At 37.6% G+C, this 17,403-nt stretch overlaps 1 protein-coding gene across 1 annotated transcript in view; it reads right to left on the bottom strand.

The window, feature by feature from the left end:
* Positions 1–329: 329 nt before the first annotated feature.
* Positions 330–17,403, bottom strand: part of LOC110092815 (enoyl-[acyl-carrier-protein] reductase, mitochondrial) — a 43,849-nt gene continuing 26,775 nt past the window's right edge. The window contains exons 6-10 of the mRNA XM_028695679.1: positions 4,893–4,992; positions 4,597–4,673; positions 4,427–4,505; positions 613–731; positions 330–522 (exon numbers count right to left, since the gene is read on the bottom strand). Of these exons, the coding sequence (XP_028551512.1) occupies positions 429–522; positions 613–731; positions 4,427–4,505; positions 4,597–4,673; positions 4,893–4,992 (469 nt within the window). The 3' untranslated portion in view covers positions 330–428. The remainder of the gene's footprint in view (positions 523–612; positions 732–4,426; positions 4,506–4,596; positions 4,674–4,892; positions 4,993–17,403) is intronic.

Here is a 17,403-nt window from a genome sequence, read left to right on the forward strand (position 1 = left end):
TATACTATTATTTGTTTTTTATTTTTTCTAAAAGAATAAAATTTATTATTATATAACGGTAACTGTATGCATCATGTTGTCCTATATTTTTAACAACAGACATATTTCATATATATATTCCCCATAGCAAAACATCATAGATAACAATCACATGTGTCAGAACATGTGGAGAACAAAAACTTCAAAATTATTTGTTTGACAAATCGATTAACAAAGATTGTGAAACTGAAAGAAAGGGTTTGATGAGAAAAAACATTTCCATGTTTATATTCATTATCCAAATGTATTTTTATGTTTGATTTTCCATAACTTAGCCTTTAACTACTGGAGCGGATCATGCATTCTATAACACCAACAAACCTCTGACACCAATAGGCTGATGAGTTATGCATGCATAGGGGCTTACAGATCAAAGGAGGCTGACGACGTTAGAATCTGATTACCTGTTTAGGTTGACTGCCAAGCTTCCCCATTGCCTTATCGAGTGCAATATTGAAATCACTGAAAGGAACAAGTTCCATCCTGCATAAAATGTACTTTTTATTCATCTTGCATAAATAAAGTCTATTCTGCGCTGGCAACAAGTAAAAAAAAAAAACAACAACAACTTACTCATATTTTAATTTGCCGTCTTGGACCAATCTCAAGAGATAATCTATCTTTGGCCTGCAAACCATAGTCCTGTCGCTAGTCATCAACTTTTGCAGCCAAAAACCTCGTAAAGCAATATCCTGCCATATGTATAAATAGATTCATCATCTCCTGGAAGAAAATTATCATAAAAAATAAAAATATTTATCTGATTACCCACAAAATCTTATTTATTTATAAAACTATCACGTAAATGTTTAAAATGAACTTGATAGTTTTTGTATACACATATATGCCCATACAGGTGCTTCATAAGCATCTAACAAGTTTTCACTGGGATACTCACCTAATGATCCCACCTCAAAGGAGAACCACTTGCCACAAGAGGCTATTGACCAACTAGCTGGTCAATATTATTCCGCAAAGCCACAATCACTCTACCAACAAGACAGTGACACAATAACTCACCCAGGCAGGACAAACTAAGGAGTCGACGCCTCAAGCAGACCTCCCAACAGCACTTGCCCAGGTTCACCCAAGTCTTAAGCACCATTCATCTTGGCATGAACCGTTCATCAACCACCCCCCCCCCCCCCCCCCCCCCCCAAAAAAAAAATCAAGGCTACTTAGCCACCAAAAAAAACCCCAATCAAGCTACAATAAGCACAATACTCAAAAGGCAAAAGCTATGATCTTTGAAGCATGGATATTCCTCAAACCAGAACCTCTTCCACCCAAAAGGAGTTGCCCTTCCGCTTCTAGAGGCCTAAATCCTATCCAACAGACTCACCATTATGTCCAAAGGATTAACCTTCACAAAGTCTCCCTATATACAAGGCCTCGAGGACTCGCCCGAAATACTTGATCCACGTAAAAGTCGATTAGCTAGGCAACATGTCACGTGCCCATCTTTACACTTTTCAGGTAATCATGGCTTGTAATAGAAGCGGACAACCTAGACAGGCATGATTCTCACCACATCCATCCTGATTTAACTCATATGGATCGGACGAATGAAAAATACTTTGACACTATCATCCCAAAATTAACAAAGTATTAAACAAACATCTACTAATTCCATCGTTGAATTGAAATGGAAACCTATATACATAAAATCTTCAAATCAAGAGCAGAGCTTCTAAAATAACATCCAATATAAATTCATATGTACCCAAAAGTCTATAATTTACATCATATACATCTTTTATAACACTCAAAAATGTCCTATGCAATGCAAAACTAGTCAAATGTCCACTATTTCACATGTCACTTCCCTTTTACTAAACTCATGATATAGCACCAAATGCACGAATAGCTCTGTGCGGTAACAATTCTGACATAAAATTATATAAAATGGCATGATGATTATATGAACTATAATAAGCATTTTCACTCAATAGTAATATTAGCTTAGTGCACTAAACGATATTCAATGAAGGAGATAAATCAATTGTGTGAAGGAACAAGTAGAAGTAACAAACATAATTGTTGCAAGAAAATGAAATTGACAATATTTTTTTGCTTTCATTCTTGTATTCATTCTTAATATTCAATACTTTTCAAAATATCATATCAGACTTATTATCTCCGACCCATTTGTATCAAAGTCCCCTTGATAAAGGTTGGACTAATCAACTCTATGACACTTGATTAAACATGATACATATAACATACTCATTTATGCATCATATGTCATTAAATAGTCTTATGCTTAATTTTGATGAGGGTTAACATGAAATATTTGAATCAATGGTCAACTATTGTGCATAATATGCATTAAAACTTTTTGGTGTTTTTAGATGACTTTAGAGTGTTCAATATGCAAAATTTCTATAAATGCAATCATAATAGCTCAGAAAAGCCATAAAATGTGCAAACTTTAGTCATATAAATCATTTGACCCTTATATTAAAAGTTGAGTATCTCGCCACAATAATTAGATTCTCCTTCTGTCAAATTTCCTTATTTTTTATTTCATGGTTTAAAATTGTGCAATATGAGGCTCGCCTTGAGGCCCGCCTTTGTGCAGCACTCCTTGCTTCCTTCTTCTTTCCTTTCTCTATTTTTTTCTCGTTTAAGCTTTTTAAAGTCCTATAATTTATAAAATTTCTTATTTCAGTCCACTGCCAAAGCCCCCATCCAAAGCTATTCACGCCTTAGCCATCTCTTAGAAGAATCAGGACTGCCCCTTTCTTACAGTAGATTATTTATAAGCTGTAGTGTTATAAAATTTAAAACTTAGGAAAATTCAATTAGCCACTATTCTAAGTATTCCTACATATTTTCTATCGTTCTATCGTTGTTTTTGCTTCCAAGGCACAACACAAATTCCATGACCATGTCATGGTTATAGAACACCCTAATGCCTGAAAATAAAAGACCATACACAATGCAGTTGGAAATTTGTTAAATAGATTTACTCAAAAGTGAGATGACTCTCTTATCTATGTGATCAAAGTTCTCAAATAACTAAGCAAAATAAACTCTCTATGATTGAAGATTTCAATGTAATGGCTATAACTACATCACTGCGAAGATCTCAAGATGAAGTGCAATGATTATGATGTGCTTCCTAAAAATTTATTGAAAAAGAAAGAGGGTCACCACTCAATTCACTAAACCAGTTAGCCTAAATTGGGTTGATCCAAAATGAATTTCAAGTAGGAGGGTAGTTATATTGTGTTTATAATGCATATCTATAATGAAATTCAGAACATCATCTAACATATTATTCACAGGCCATAAATTCTCAATCTTTAAACAAATGTTTGCATTTGAAAATGAAAATGAAAGGAAAATCAATTTAAACGTGCCAATAACATTCTATTAGAAATAACATGAAGAAATTCATAATCAAGAAAATCATGTGAAATATATGAAATATACTAAACTGCTAAAAACTAAATTCTATTGAATTTGATTAAAGCCAATCAAACTTACAAATCGAAATTTTGAAGGAAAAAGTAATGGGAATTAATTCAATAAAAGCAAGCCCTATGTTATACGAGACAACTTCTGAAAATATTCAAGTCTCTAGCTTAATCAAGGAATTGACTCCCAAAAGTACAAAGAATAATACATCCAACTAGAATTTTATTCAAGTATCAATCATGCTTTTGAAGACATCTAAGATCCATATTTATAATTACAAAGTCTAATAGAATTCTTCATCCAACAATCATGGCAGAAACCAAAAAATCAGAGAAGAATCAATTGCTAGCATCGAACAAAACCCTATAGAATGGCGGAAAACTCCCAAGGCCCAAGAATAGATGAAACTAGAATTCTCTATCCCAAATGAAGCCATTGATTGCATACGTAGAATATCGCCAAGTAGCAAGGGAAAGAACACCGCTAGAGCCTAGCCGCAAATAGAAAACAAAAATCTCCAAAGGTGATCGCATAAACTGCAGAAAGTTGCAAAAGCTAGGTTAACTGAAGACAGTGAAGAGAGAACCACAGAAGAAGGATAAGTCCTAGGAAGGAACCATATAGCATTAGAGAACTACAGACACCCAATCATGAAAAAAGTCATTGAGCCTCCCAACATCAATGTGATGTCAACAAATTTATAACTTCTTAGACCAAATCATCCTCCTCCCACTGTCCTCCTACATCAGTATTTGTTTTAAATAGTTTCGAATAGAATTAGCCTTCTTGAAAGAAATACGTATTGACAAGAAATCCCACTCTTAGTTGCAAATGTCTATGCATTAGCGAATTCATGGCGCCATTTTCTCAATAGACTAGTATAACAAAGGCAAAAGAAATTAAAATCAGGTTCCATAATCTAAGTTCACCAAGCAGGCCTGAAATAAGTCATTGCAGAATTCACCTTAAATATGAATGAGGAAGTCGAAACAGTGACGGGTTTCTTTGCCATGCCCCCATAAGTCACCATGGTGCCTCCCAGCCTGAAAAATTAAATCTTTTAATCAGACAACAAACGAATATCAGGTAAGTTGGTATCATTTCTAGTTCAGATACATGCAAGCCAGAAATTACCGTAAGAATTTGAGGACCAAAGAAGCAGAATCTCCCCCAATGCAATTAAATCCAAGAAGAGGTTCTGGTATATCACCCTAAACATATCGATATAGAAGTAAATGACGCAAGATGCTGGTTATCTAATGATTAATACATGCATGAGAATTCATACATATATATGGCAAAAAACTCCTACAGAAATGAGTCAAGGAAAAAAATAGACATTCTTTGGGCAAAACAGCATGCTGAATCAATAAAAAACACATCTGGTAAAGATTCGAACTATTTCTAGCTCAAACTGAAGGACATTGTACCAGAAGACTCTTAAAATTCTTCGCTGAAAGTTGGCTTTCGGTATACAGCAAATCCGCACCCAATTTCTTGGTTTTTTCCTGAACTTCTTCAGAACCCGGCCTACAGAAGAAAAAAAAGAATAAAGAATGATAACTCGATTAAATGAATTTAACTGAAAACAATTTAGTAAAAAAAGAAAAAATAAAGAATGATCACCCCAACAATCACGCAACATCAATAAATTTATGTTTGGAAGCTTAAATTAGATGAACTTATATTTATTATATAATTATTTCAAAATAAACTAAGTTTTTCAAAAAGTCCAATTCATGCCCTCTCCCTCCTCAATCTCTGGTACCATAATCATCTCGCAGTGACGTGCTGGACCAAAACGGATAATAGCTCACATAATGTCACTTGGATAATTACAAGTAGTATCAAAATCTCAACTCCTCCAGTACAAAGTTTGATTTAGAGATTAACCAAGTAAAAGCTAGTAAGCTTGTGACACCCTGAATCCAAATAGAGTAAGGTGTGATCATTGGGCTGGGGTCATGGTAAGGAATAGCTCTTGATAGTCCCCAAGACTCACATCAAAAGGAGAGGAAATGATACTAGACTATCTAAGTAAAGGGTAAGACCAAATAAGTCAGACGCCCTCTGTAATAATAGGCAAAAAATTTCTGGAAACTCCAAAATTAAGTATGTTCATAATAGAGCACTATACAATTAGTGATCTCCTAGAAAGTCATGCCAAAAAAGGTAAAACTATGCGGCTCAACCTAATATGAGATTAGTTATGCAAAAGCAGACAACACCACCTATAGTGTGGATTGGGTTATGATAAAGAAGCCACGTTGGAGGAGTCTAATATAAGCCAATTTTTTTTATCTGGACTTGTTTGATTGAGTTGTTCATGTAATGCAATGTCAAGAACAACATTATTTCTGTGGGAGGATTGTGAAACCCACTTGTGTAGTCCTATGTAAGGATCCACCATAATATCCACTATTATACATGCAATTAATTGAGAGTGAGTAGTATGATCCATTGAATTGTGCTATGATACAATTGACCAATGAATGTATGAGATAATAAATCCAAACTCACATCAAAATGAAATAAAATGATACTATACTATATAAGTAAAGGTTTTGACCAAATAAGTGAGACATCTGCTGGAATTATCAGAATTTTTTTTCTGAAAACACCATAATTAAGTGTGCTCATAATAAAGCATTATAGAATCGGTGATCAACTAGGAAGTTACACCAAAAGAGTAGAACTATGAGGTTCAACCTAGCATGGGACTATCTATGCAAAAGCAGACAATACCATGTATAGTGTGGGTTGGGTACTTGGGTTAGGATAAAGAAGCCAAATTGGAGAATTCTAATACAAGCCACCTTTATCTAGACTTTTTTGATTGTGTAGTTCATGTAATCCAATGTCAACGACAACATTATTTCTAAGACGAGAAGATTGTGAAACCAACTTGTGTAGTCCTGTGTAAAGATCCACCATAATATCCATAAGCGTACATGCAATTAACTGAGTGAGTTATACAATCCATTGAATTGTGGTATGATATAATTTATCTATGAATGTATGACCAGACTTTCTAGATTTGCTTTGCATCCATTTGAAGAGCTACCTTTGTGGTATTGTAGTGCAATCAGTATTCTATTTTATACATATTTTTTCAATTCTTTTGAGCATTTTACAGAAATATTTATAATTTGCTCATTAGACTTTTTCCTTAACAATTATATATATGATTTGACTTTTTAGAGCCATATGGTGTTCCTACAAATAATGTTTTTCAGAGTTCCATACTTAATTTAGCACTTTTTACTATTTTTTAAGCTATTTATTAAATTGGGCGTCAATTGTGTTATGCTAGCAATGAATGTATTAAACTTTAGGAGGGAAAATTTGAATTAAGGGGCTGTTTAGGGATTTTTAATTATTCTTTTTGCTTTAATTAGGAGAAAGGGTGTGAGTTTGGGTTTTATCTTGAGATTTGCTGAAATTTTGAGATCTACTCTTGGATTGGGGCTCTAGGTTTTGCTAGAGAGTTTTGGAGAGTGGTTCTTCCTCTCAAATTGAAGAACATTGTATCATACTTTGTTTTCTTGCATCTACCAGTAAAAATCTGAGTTTTCCCTCCCTAATTTCCACTGTTTTGACGCAAAACCTGCTGTGTGGCTGCTGTATTTTTGCTGGGACAGCAGTTTTTCTTCTGTTTTCGTACTAATCTTGACTAGGTTTGCTTGCGAACTCAAGTATTACCTTAGGGTTACTTGCGAACTCAAGTATTTCCTATCAAATTGGTATCAGAACGTCGTTTTTTGGGACCATTGGCGGCTGAAATCCTGAAATTTCAGCGGATTTTTCGTTCCCGGAAAAAGATCTTTGAGATTCTTGGGAAGAGCGATGGCCGGGAAGAAGGATGAGGTCTTGGAAGCTGAGATCGGACAACTAAAATCAGATATGGAGGGAAAGTTCTTTGACTTTCAAACTCAAATCACCTCCAACAATGAGAGGATACAAGGGAAATTCGTGGTGATGGAAGAAACGTTGAAGAAAGTGTTGGAATTGAAGAAAAATCCTACGACATCGGAAGCAAGAGAGACCACTGGAGGCCATGATGTAGGAGGAAATCCAAACCCTTTTAGGGGGAGGACGACATGCCGCCTCTAGATCCACTATCTAGAGAAGAGATGAGTTTGGGGAACGATCGGAGGGGTGCTGATTTCATTGGGAGAAGGGAAGAATTCCATCGACGATGGGCTGCATTTGAAGGGAGGAGAGGAGAATATGACGAAGGGTTCGGGTATAATCGTCGGAGGGAAGATCATGACAGTCGGGGAGCACCTCATCTTCGAGGGATGGGAGGTTATGGAGGATTTAGGGGACACGGGGGAGACCCACGGGTAAGAAAGTTGAAGATGCCCATCTTTGAGGGTGAAGACGGCCATGGCTGGATCTACAAGGTGGAGCGTTACTTTGCTGTCAACGGGTTGACAGAGGAAGAAAAGCTGACGGCGGCGGGATTGTGTTTGGAAGGAAAGGCCTTGGCCTGGTATCAGTGGCGTGACAGGAGGGAGCCCATCCGGAGCTGGAGAGAGTTCAAGGATTGCTTATTGGAGCGTTTCCGAGCTGATGGGGGAGGAGACTTCTATGAGCAATTCTTTGCTCTGACTCAGGAGGGGACCATGGCAGACTACCGGGACAAGTTCGAGTACTTGGCTAGCAGATTGGATCACATTTCAGAGTCAGCTCTGAAAGGGAACTTCATGAAAGGGCTGAAATCGGAGATCCGAATAGTAGTTAGGGTGCTGGAGCTGAGAAACTTAGGAAAGGCTATGGAGCTGGCGCAGTTGGTGGAAGATCAGAAGAAATCAGAAAGAGGAGCTCGAGGGAACTATTCTGGGGGATCATACAAGATAAAGTGGAAATGTAATGATATGAATGAGATGTTTAGTGATGAAAATGTTATGTTTATTCTTGTTACACTCTACCTTACTGTTAAGAGGTACTGTGAGGTGTTACATGTTTTACTTGAGATAATCTATTGTTAGCGTACCTCTAATTTCAGTGATTTTTCTCTTTACAAGTTCATATGAAATTCAAAAAAACAAGAATTCAACTATGATTTTAAGCTATCGTCAGGTATTATTTTACATGTATTAATCTGGACTGTAATGTCATATTGCTCACGATCATATTATCCACTATATTATGTTAACATGTAGCACATACAGCATACGAAACATACATGCTAATTCTAGCTGTATGTTACGTTACTACTATGTTCTTGCTGCATTCCTATCCATCATGTACAATGCTATGCATACTGGAAGTAGCACCATTTAAAGTTGTTGATGTTCACATGTTTGTGTTTTATGACTGCTTCGAGCAAGTATGACAAGAACGACAACCAACTGATATGATGTCATGTAAAATGAGTTTGAAACACCTCAATCGCAATAGAGACACCCATACATGGCTCGTTTGCATACCAGAGTAGAACAACACATTTGAAGCATAGAAATCACCAAAGGACGACCACAATTGATTTGATTAAATACAACAAGAATGATAACTATGGACGTGATGCTCAAAAGTCAAATGAATGTCACTCATTCGCAAAATGAATTACACTGACTCATCCATAAAGTCGAATTTATCCAAAAAGGACCTCTCGCACGCACTTGATAAAAAAAGATGAAAATGACAAACTACGGACATAACTTTGGGCAAAAGTCATCCAAACTACGCTTGTTTGCAAACGGACTATGCTAAAGCTTACATAACATCAAAATTAATCGAAAAGGACACACATTGTCTAGGTTACCACGCGAAGGCAAAGCATAAAATTTGCCCGTGCATGAGACAACCTATATTTCAATACGCACAAGAAACGATAAATTGTATGAAAATTCATATGCATATTTTTAATTCATATATTCATTATTATTATTATTATTATTCTTATTATTATTATTACTATTATTATTATTTAAAAAAATAAAAATAACTCAAATCAAATGTTCAAATCCACATATTTTCAAAAACTCGTAATTCTCGTCTTCCTACCTTGTTCGACGTCGCGCTTAATTGACTTTTATCCCTGTTGCGTCAACAAAGTTAAAATAAAAAACTAAAACCTCTCCCTCTCATTTGAGATTCACCATCTCTACCCAACTCATCTTGAAACCCTTCCTAGCACCACACCCTAAGCCCTCTCAAACTCTTACACCCACATCGTCTCAAGGCCCCCATTTCCTTCATCTCCTCTATCAACGTCCTACTAGTCGATGACCTCGATCCCTAGCACTACTAATATCCCCATTCCATTGAGCCCAAGCTGCACCCATTGATCCCCTTATCCCTCTCATTCGTGATTCTTTCTCTCCCCCTAGCTCTTCTCAAAACCCTTCCCATTTCCACACCCCAACCCCTCTCCGTCTCTCTCTAGCTCTTCTTAAAACCCTTCTCAGCTCTGCAACCAAGCTCCTCTAAACTTATGCACGCACATCATTATGAGGCCCCTATTTCCACCATCTCCTCTATCATTATCCTACCACCTAACAACCCCAATCACTAGCACTGTCAATCTCCCCATTCTGTCGTGTCAAGCCCAGCTCGTAGCCACCAATCCTCCTACACCTCTCCCTCTCATTCGTGATACCCCGCCTCTACCCAACTCTTCTCAAAACGCTTCCTAGAACCGCACCCTAGCCCCTCTCAACTCTCTTGCACGCACATCATCGACTTCCATTTCCTTTATCACATTTGTCATCACCCTATCAACCTACAATCCAAATACCTCGTGTTGTTGATCAACCCATCTCGTCTAACCTACATCCTACAATCCTCCTAAGCGTCTCCATTTACTCACCAATGCTACTCATAATCAAACATGCTTCTCCGACTTCCCCCCTCAAACCGAAACCCAACATCCACACCCAATCCACCTACAAAACCTAGAATCTAATTTGGAGGAATATTTATTTTATCTTTTTAGTTATAACAACCTGAACTATATAATTTCTTTCAATAATGAAATACTAGCAAACGCAACTTCTTTTGATCAAAACATCATATACATATGGAATCACTATCAAGAAATTATATGCAATACTACAACTGAATTCAATATATTTGTGCAGAAACAGTAAAAAGCATACTATAAAAAGCTCAGCAAGTCACTAAAATTTTATAATTGAGTTCAATGCACTGTAAAGTAACAATATGCATGTAATCATTCAGTTCATAATGGTAGCAGTCAATATGATCATGAAAATAAAATAAAGAAATGATAAAACACATGCAATACGATAAAATATGTTAATCAGTAAACCAATACGGCATAGAGGCAAATAAAATAATGTAGTATAAAAACAATAAAATCTATAAATCAGTAAACCCAATACATATGTCATTCCATACCTGTTAACGGCGAATGGCGCACCATGGCGCAAAGGTCCATTTGGAGCCATGGCGCATAGCGCACGGCGCAACGCGCGCTATTTTGAACATGGCGCAAGCTATATAAAAATTATAAAATAATAAGCATGAATATGAAATATTATTAAAAATGAAATACAAGCTATCATAATAATAAAAGACTTCATAATCCTCTTCATCACCCTCGGTACCGCTACTTCATAATCCTATAAGAACTGAATCTGGCATTTTATGATCACCTAAAAGCAAATAAATTTAGATAAAAGAAACATAATATTGTCCAAAAAACATAATATGGGGGCTGCCAGGGGTCCAAGGGGGCGCTGCCCTCTGGCGGGGTTCGACCTGCCCGGTCAGGTCGCGGGGTCAAGGGGCAGCGCCCTTGCGGGGGTTTTCGGGGGCAGCGCCGAGCGTGTACCTAGTTGTACAGAGCTGTACCGAGTGGTACAAAGCATGTAACTAGTGGTACCGAGCATGTAACGAGCGGTACCGAGTGTGTACCTAGTTGTACCGAGCTGTACCAAGTGGTGCAAAGCATGTACCGAGCAGTACTGAGCATGTACTGAGCGGTACCGAGTGGTATCATGCATGTACTTAGCGATACCGAGGGTGTACCTAGTTGTACTGAGCTGTACCGAGAGGTACAAAGCATGTAACTAGTGGTACCGAGCATGTACCGAGCGGTACCGAGTGTGTACCTAGTTGTACCGAGCTGTACCGAGTGGTGCAAAGCATGTACCGAGCAATACTGAGCATGTACTGAGCGGTACCGAGCGGTACCGAGCGGTATCATGCATGTACTTAGCGATACCGAGGGTGTACCTAGCGGTACCGAGCGTGTACCTAGCAGTACCGAGCGTGTACCTAGTTGTACCGAGCTGTACCGAGCGGTACAGAGCATGTTAACTAGCGGTACCGAGCAGTATAAAAAATATTCATAAGCATACCAAAATTTAAAAACAATTTGGCGCGCTATTTTGCGTCGTGCGCAATGCGACATAGCTCACATGTGGCGCAAATAGCGCGCGCTATTTTAAACACATGCGCCTCGCCATGAACATGGCGCCGTAGGTACGCCGCGCCGCGCTGTGTGCCATGGCGCGCGCTTTTTTGCCCCATTAACAGCTATGTGTCATTCATAAGTCGTAGTAATGATATCCAATCAACAAGGAAATCATATAAATAGGTAAAACTGAAGCATCCATGAAGACTGTCAAAATCATAACAATGTAATGCTATCAAATCAGTATACGCATGATGTTCAGTCATTCTATATAAGTACCAAATCAGTATCTTATATCACATGCTCAATAATAGGAATCACGTGCTTAATAATAATAAACTATTAAATAGTGAATCAATAGCAGTAACAGTGACAGTGAATCAATAATAGTGTCAATATCAGTAAAATTCGTAGCAGTAACAGTAAAATCAAATGGTAACAATAAATTAGTACAGTGACAGTAAATTAATACAATGAATGCATCTCATTAATCACACTAAACAAATAAAGAGCTCTGGCTTAAGCGGTGTTTTTCTAGTAATCAATAAATAGGAAAATAAGTAATCATTGATTCAATAAACAGATACAACTATCGACATAGTAATCATCTCCTTATAATTCTCAATCAGTAATCACGTGAATTAGTAAATAATAACACCAAACCACAGTACTTAAAAGAAAGCCCGTTGAAGAAAATGCAATTAAAATCATTTTGGAAGGAATCAAACAATTGAAATCAAAATATTTGATGACAGAAATATGAGAAAAATCATCTACAACGATTTGAAGAATTTTTGCAAAAGCGACAAACCAAATCTTCGACCAAAAACATAGCTTTCTCTTTCCTCTCTCCTTCCCTTCTCTTTGTTCCTTCCACGGCAAGTCACGACAGCAGGTGAGGGAATGGAGCAAATGGCATTTTCATAAATTTAAAAACTCGTTTCAATGTGTGAAGTCGTGACGCCCAATGAATCCAGCGCCATTGCACTACATGCTGAATCCAAATTTATTATACAATAGAACATTCAATGCCGCGATGGCAATTTATGACGCCTCAGTGCTCCGGTTCAGACAAAAATTTATATTCTCATTTTAAATTTATTTTAATAATTATTAAGTTGTTACACCCCTCTCTTTTCATATCATCACAGCTTTCCACCACCAATCCTCCCAAGCCATTCCCTCTACTCATCGACGCCATTTGCAATCGACACAACCACTTTCATTCTACTCTCTCTCTCATTCTCTCTTCCTCACTCTTAACTCTCTCTCTCTCCTAAACTTTCTCTCTATTTCTCTATCAGGTTGCTTGACAACAATTGTCATAACCGTATGAGGCCAAGGATTTAGCCTAGTGCTTTAAAACTTGTTTTCTCTATTAATTTTCTATATGTCTAATTCTTTGGCTATCCACCGGTAAGTTATATGTGGATTTCAAAGAAGATTGATACACCGTGGAAGTAAAATAAGAAGAAAAATATATGCATAGAAAGATCGGGGCTGATTTTTTTATTAATACTTCAACAATAATGAAAGATACAAGTGATATACTATTCAAGAGGTATATCGACTCTCCCAATCAATATCCTCAACTTCCACACTCTAGGATCCCACCGCCCCAATAGTTTCTTCCTCCTTCAGTGTAACAGTTGTCATGATCCCTCCATATTTCCCCCATGTATCGAGGGTGGGACTCCCACCTTTCTTCCATCCGTTCTTGCATGACCAGATCCCATGGTTCAGCTCGACCCCTCCATCTCCATTCGCCCGCTCCCCTTGCTCGAAATATCTCTCATAATAGCTGGCCACCCCACCACCTCCACCACACATGACCAGATCCCATGGTTCAGTCGACCCCCTCCATCTCCATCCGTTCTTGCCCGAAATACCTTACTTATTGAATATTCTCATTTTCATTTCTCTTTAGCGGATTGCAACTTTAATTTCAAAACAATGCTCGATGTCATCTCAAAATCAAAGTCTGATATTGTCTTAACATGGATGCTCGACGCTAGCAATTTATGCACCACAACTTGATAGCTCGTCTTTGTCTGACATCATCTTAACATCGACGGCCAACGCCCTCTCAACATTGACGACAGACACCCTCTTAACATCAACGCCCGATACTTATTCGATGCTCGACTCTTGACAACATTGTCATCTTCTCTTTCGATGTTTGATACACAGCATAGACTCCCAACTCTCGACGCCTAATATTAATCATTTTAAGCACAAATTCTAGTTAAATAATTTATTATTTCCAAATTATTTTAATGGTATACTTATTCATTTTGATATATTATTTTTAAAATATAAAAATTATAATACCGTGTCCAACCTGTGACCGTGTCCTATATTTTTAATAATTGACATGTCATGTGTACATGTCATGTCATATCCGTGTCGTCGTGTTCGTGTCTGTGCATCATAATTCTCCATCAACCGGGATTTGATTTGCTCCACTTTGCCTTTGAACACATCCCCCTTCTTTGTCGTCATAGGTCCCAAAAAGTGCAATGATACCAATTTGATACGCCATGGAAGTAAAATAAGCAAGAAAACGAGAAAAACGACAGAGGAACACAAAGATAGGGGTTGTTTTTTTTATTAATACTTCAATAATAATGAAAAATACAAATGAACTACTATTCAAGAGGTAGAACAACTCTCCCAATCAACGTAGATGCCACTAGAAAGGCCTCAAGAAGAAAACTACAACTAACAAACAAAACACAGATAACCCTCATAACACAATAACTAGCCTTAAATAAGCTCTTCCTATTTCCCTCCAAAATAGCTTTGCAACATTAATTAACTCCCTCTTTTATTTTGAATTCGAATTGAAATTAAAACAGCAATTAATTCCCTTATTGCCTTAATTAACTTCCCTCTCATATTTCAATTCAAAAATAGAATTCTTTTTTCAATTCTAATTAAAATTTCCCTAAATAACTTCCCCCTTAACCCATGCTTCTTTCATAATGATTTATAACTTTATTGGGCCCCACAAGAGGAGTCCGAAATCCCCCTTGGTTCTACTGAGAGTTCTGCCCAGCCCAAAGGGCTAATACAGCCCTAGCTAGCTGGGTTGGACCAGCCTCCCTGCTCCCCTTCTCCCACCATATCAGAAAACAACTAGATCTATGAGATATACATAGAGGATGACCTTAGCTCTTATTGTGTCATTTCAGGGATATGGTATTTTCATTACCATTCCTTTTCTTTGAGTTCAGATTAAATATTCAATCCTCTTGTGAATTTTGTAACTTTTCCATGCTATTTAGTTAGATCTGGAAAGTACAGTGTAGATCACTCACATGGCATGCTATGACTCGATTTGTATCACCTAATTAGCTCAATTAAATATTTAAGAAAAACAACAATTTAGGACCTTTTCATTTAAAAATATGCACATTTCATTTTGATACTTATCACTGGTATTTGCACATGAGTATTTTGCATAGTTCATAGTGCTTCCTAGGGCTTGCATAGCAGCCCAGTCTTCTCATGCAGTACAAAGGCAACTAGGGAGCTTTAAGAATAAATTAAGAGAATGTTCTGGATAAATATATCACAGTGATTTTAAGTTGAAAAAAGTTGATTTCTCCAGTAACATGAAATTTTAAGATGATATAGTTGTGAACTACCAACAAGGATGACTACATTTAATGGCATAAGTGTGCAAAAAGCCAAAAAAAGGTATAACTGTTACAGTGACAAAAAAGCGCTCAGTTATCTCATGCTCTAATAGGCTCAAGCATAATTGCAAACAATCATCGATGGCCAAAAGTGTATGTTGATAAGAAATTGTGTTTCCGTACAAATGTACCATACTACCATATATAAAGCTCATTTAACGGAATATATACGTTGACCTCAATTGTTGTTCGAGTGCCTCGAGGGTCTTTGGTTAATTAAATTTGACCTCGTCGAGCCTAGTTTAATTCAAGTCGATGCCAATTTAGGTCCGATTGAGTTGATTCAAATTCGATTCCATTAAAATCGACTTAAAGAAAATTCAATCGAACTCGAATAGACTCGAAATTGGGTTAAATCAGACCCGATCACATTCAATTGAATTAGATTCGTTCATTTTAAACATGTCGAGTTCGGTTTGGTTCGAGTCATCGATTTATTTAGGTTTAATTTTGTTAATTTGGATCTAATCGAGCCAAACCCGAATCGAGTCGAAGGTTTGGTTTGGATCTGGTTTTAGCCTCATGAACCCCACTTAATTCCCATTAGAGCTTAATTAACTTTCTAGTGAGTTTGAGTTTATTCCCAAATCACGAAATGTGATTGACGGCTACGATCTCCCTGAAATTTGAAACTTGCCATTGTCAGGCACCTCGGTCGCGTGCCATCTTCGTTTAGGTAGGCATTCAAGGAGTTTTGGTGGGGGAAGGAGCAGAGTCTATTTCCACGCTTATAATAAGTAGGAATGTCCCTCGAGCGGCATAAGGCGATTTTCCTACTCCTTTTCCTTGGTTCGGCCCGCCCTTAGACCAGGCATTGGCACGCCAGCTCTCTCTCTCTCCCTGATTCTCTCTATTCGCCTGAGAAGAGCTGAAACCCCTCTTGCTCCCTCTCGTTCGCACGTTCCAGGCGGAAGACCAGAGCACTCCCTCTCTTCCTCTCGGCCTCCTCCCTGTGGTGACCCGAAGCCTCCCTCTGTCTCCCTCCGCATTTGCACAAGCCAGGAAGGCTTCTGCCTCTTTCTCCCTCTCTTCGTCTCCTTCGGATCGGACAAGGGTCGATGCCTAACCTCCCTTCCGTTCGCACGCTAGGAGACCGAGCCCCTGCTCCCATCGCTCCTCGCACGCTAGAACCGAACTCGTCTCTCTTCCGACTTGCCCTAGCTGTCGGCCTCCTCTTGCAAGCAGGTAATTTTTTTTTCTCCTTCCTATTCTTCTTCATTGATTCCTTCTTCTTCTTCTTTTTTCTTTCATTCTTCTCCTTCTTTATCTTTCTCTATTCTTCTTCTCTCCTTCCTTGTTTGGAAAGATTTAGTGACATTGCTTGCTTCTCTATGATGTTGATATGAGATGTTAGGACGAATGATTTCATAGGACATGAATAAAGCTTTTGTTGATCTTATATTGTTTGAAATGAACACTTGGTGTATGAAACTCACATTCGTTTATGATTCATGTTATGTTATTCAAATATTTTATGTGTAGGTTGTGAAAGACTATGAGAATCCATGTTATTCTTTATAAAAAGATATAAATATATGCATACGAGATATTTGGTGAAATGCCATTATAAGAGAGTTGTAATGTTTTGGTTTAAGTTGAAGCCTTCTATTGGTAGTATCTCATGAAGTTCATGGCTACACAAGAGTTTCATGCTTTCAAATCAAAGATTTTCATGAGCATGGATTGTTTTGTTGGAGGGATTTTGTTACCTTCCACTCTTGCTTAAATCGGATTGGGAATGCCTCGCACATAGTGTCTTATGAAGATCTTTACATTATCATTACTTATGAAAGATCGTTGTGCTTTGTGGTTATTAGATAAATGCTATGTTGAGATATGAATGATCATGTC

Source organism: Dendrobium catenatum, unplaced genomic scaffold, assembly GCF_001605985.2.
Source record: "Dendrobium catenatum unplaced genomic scaffold, ASM160598v2 fragScaff_scaffold_665, whole genome shotgun sequence".
NCBI lineage: Eukaryota > Viridiplantae > Streptophyta > Magnoliopsida > Asparagales > Orchidaceae > Dendrobium > Dendrobium catenatum.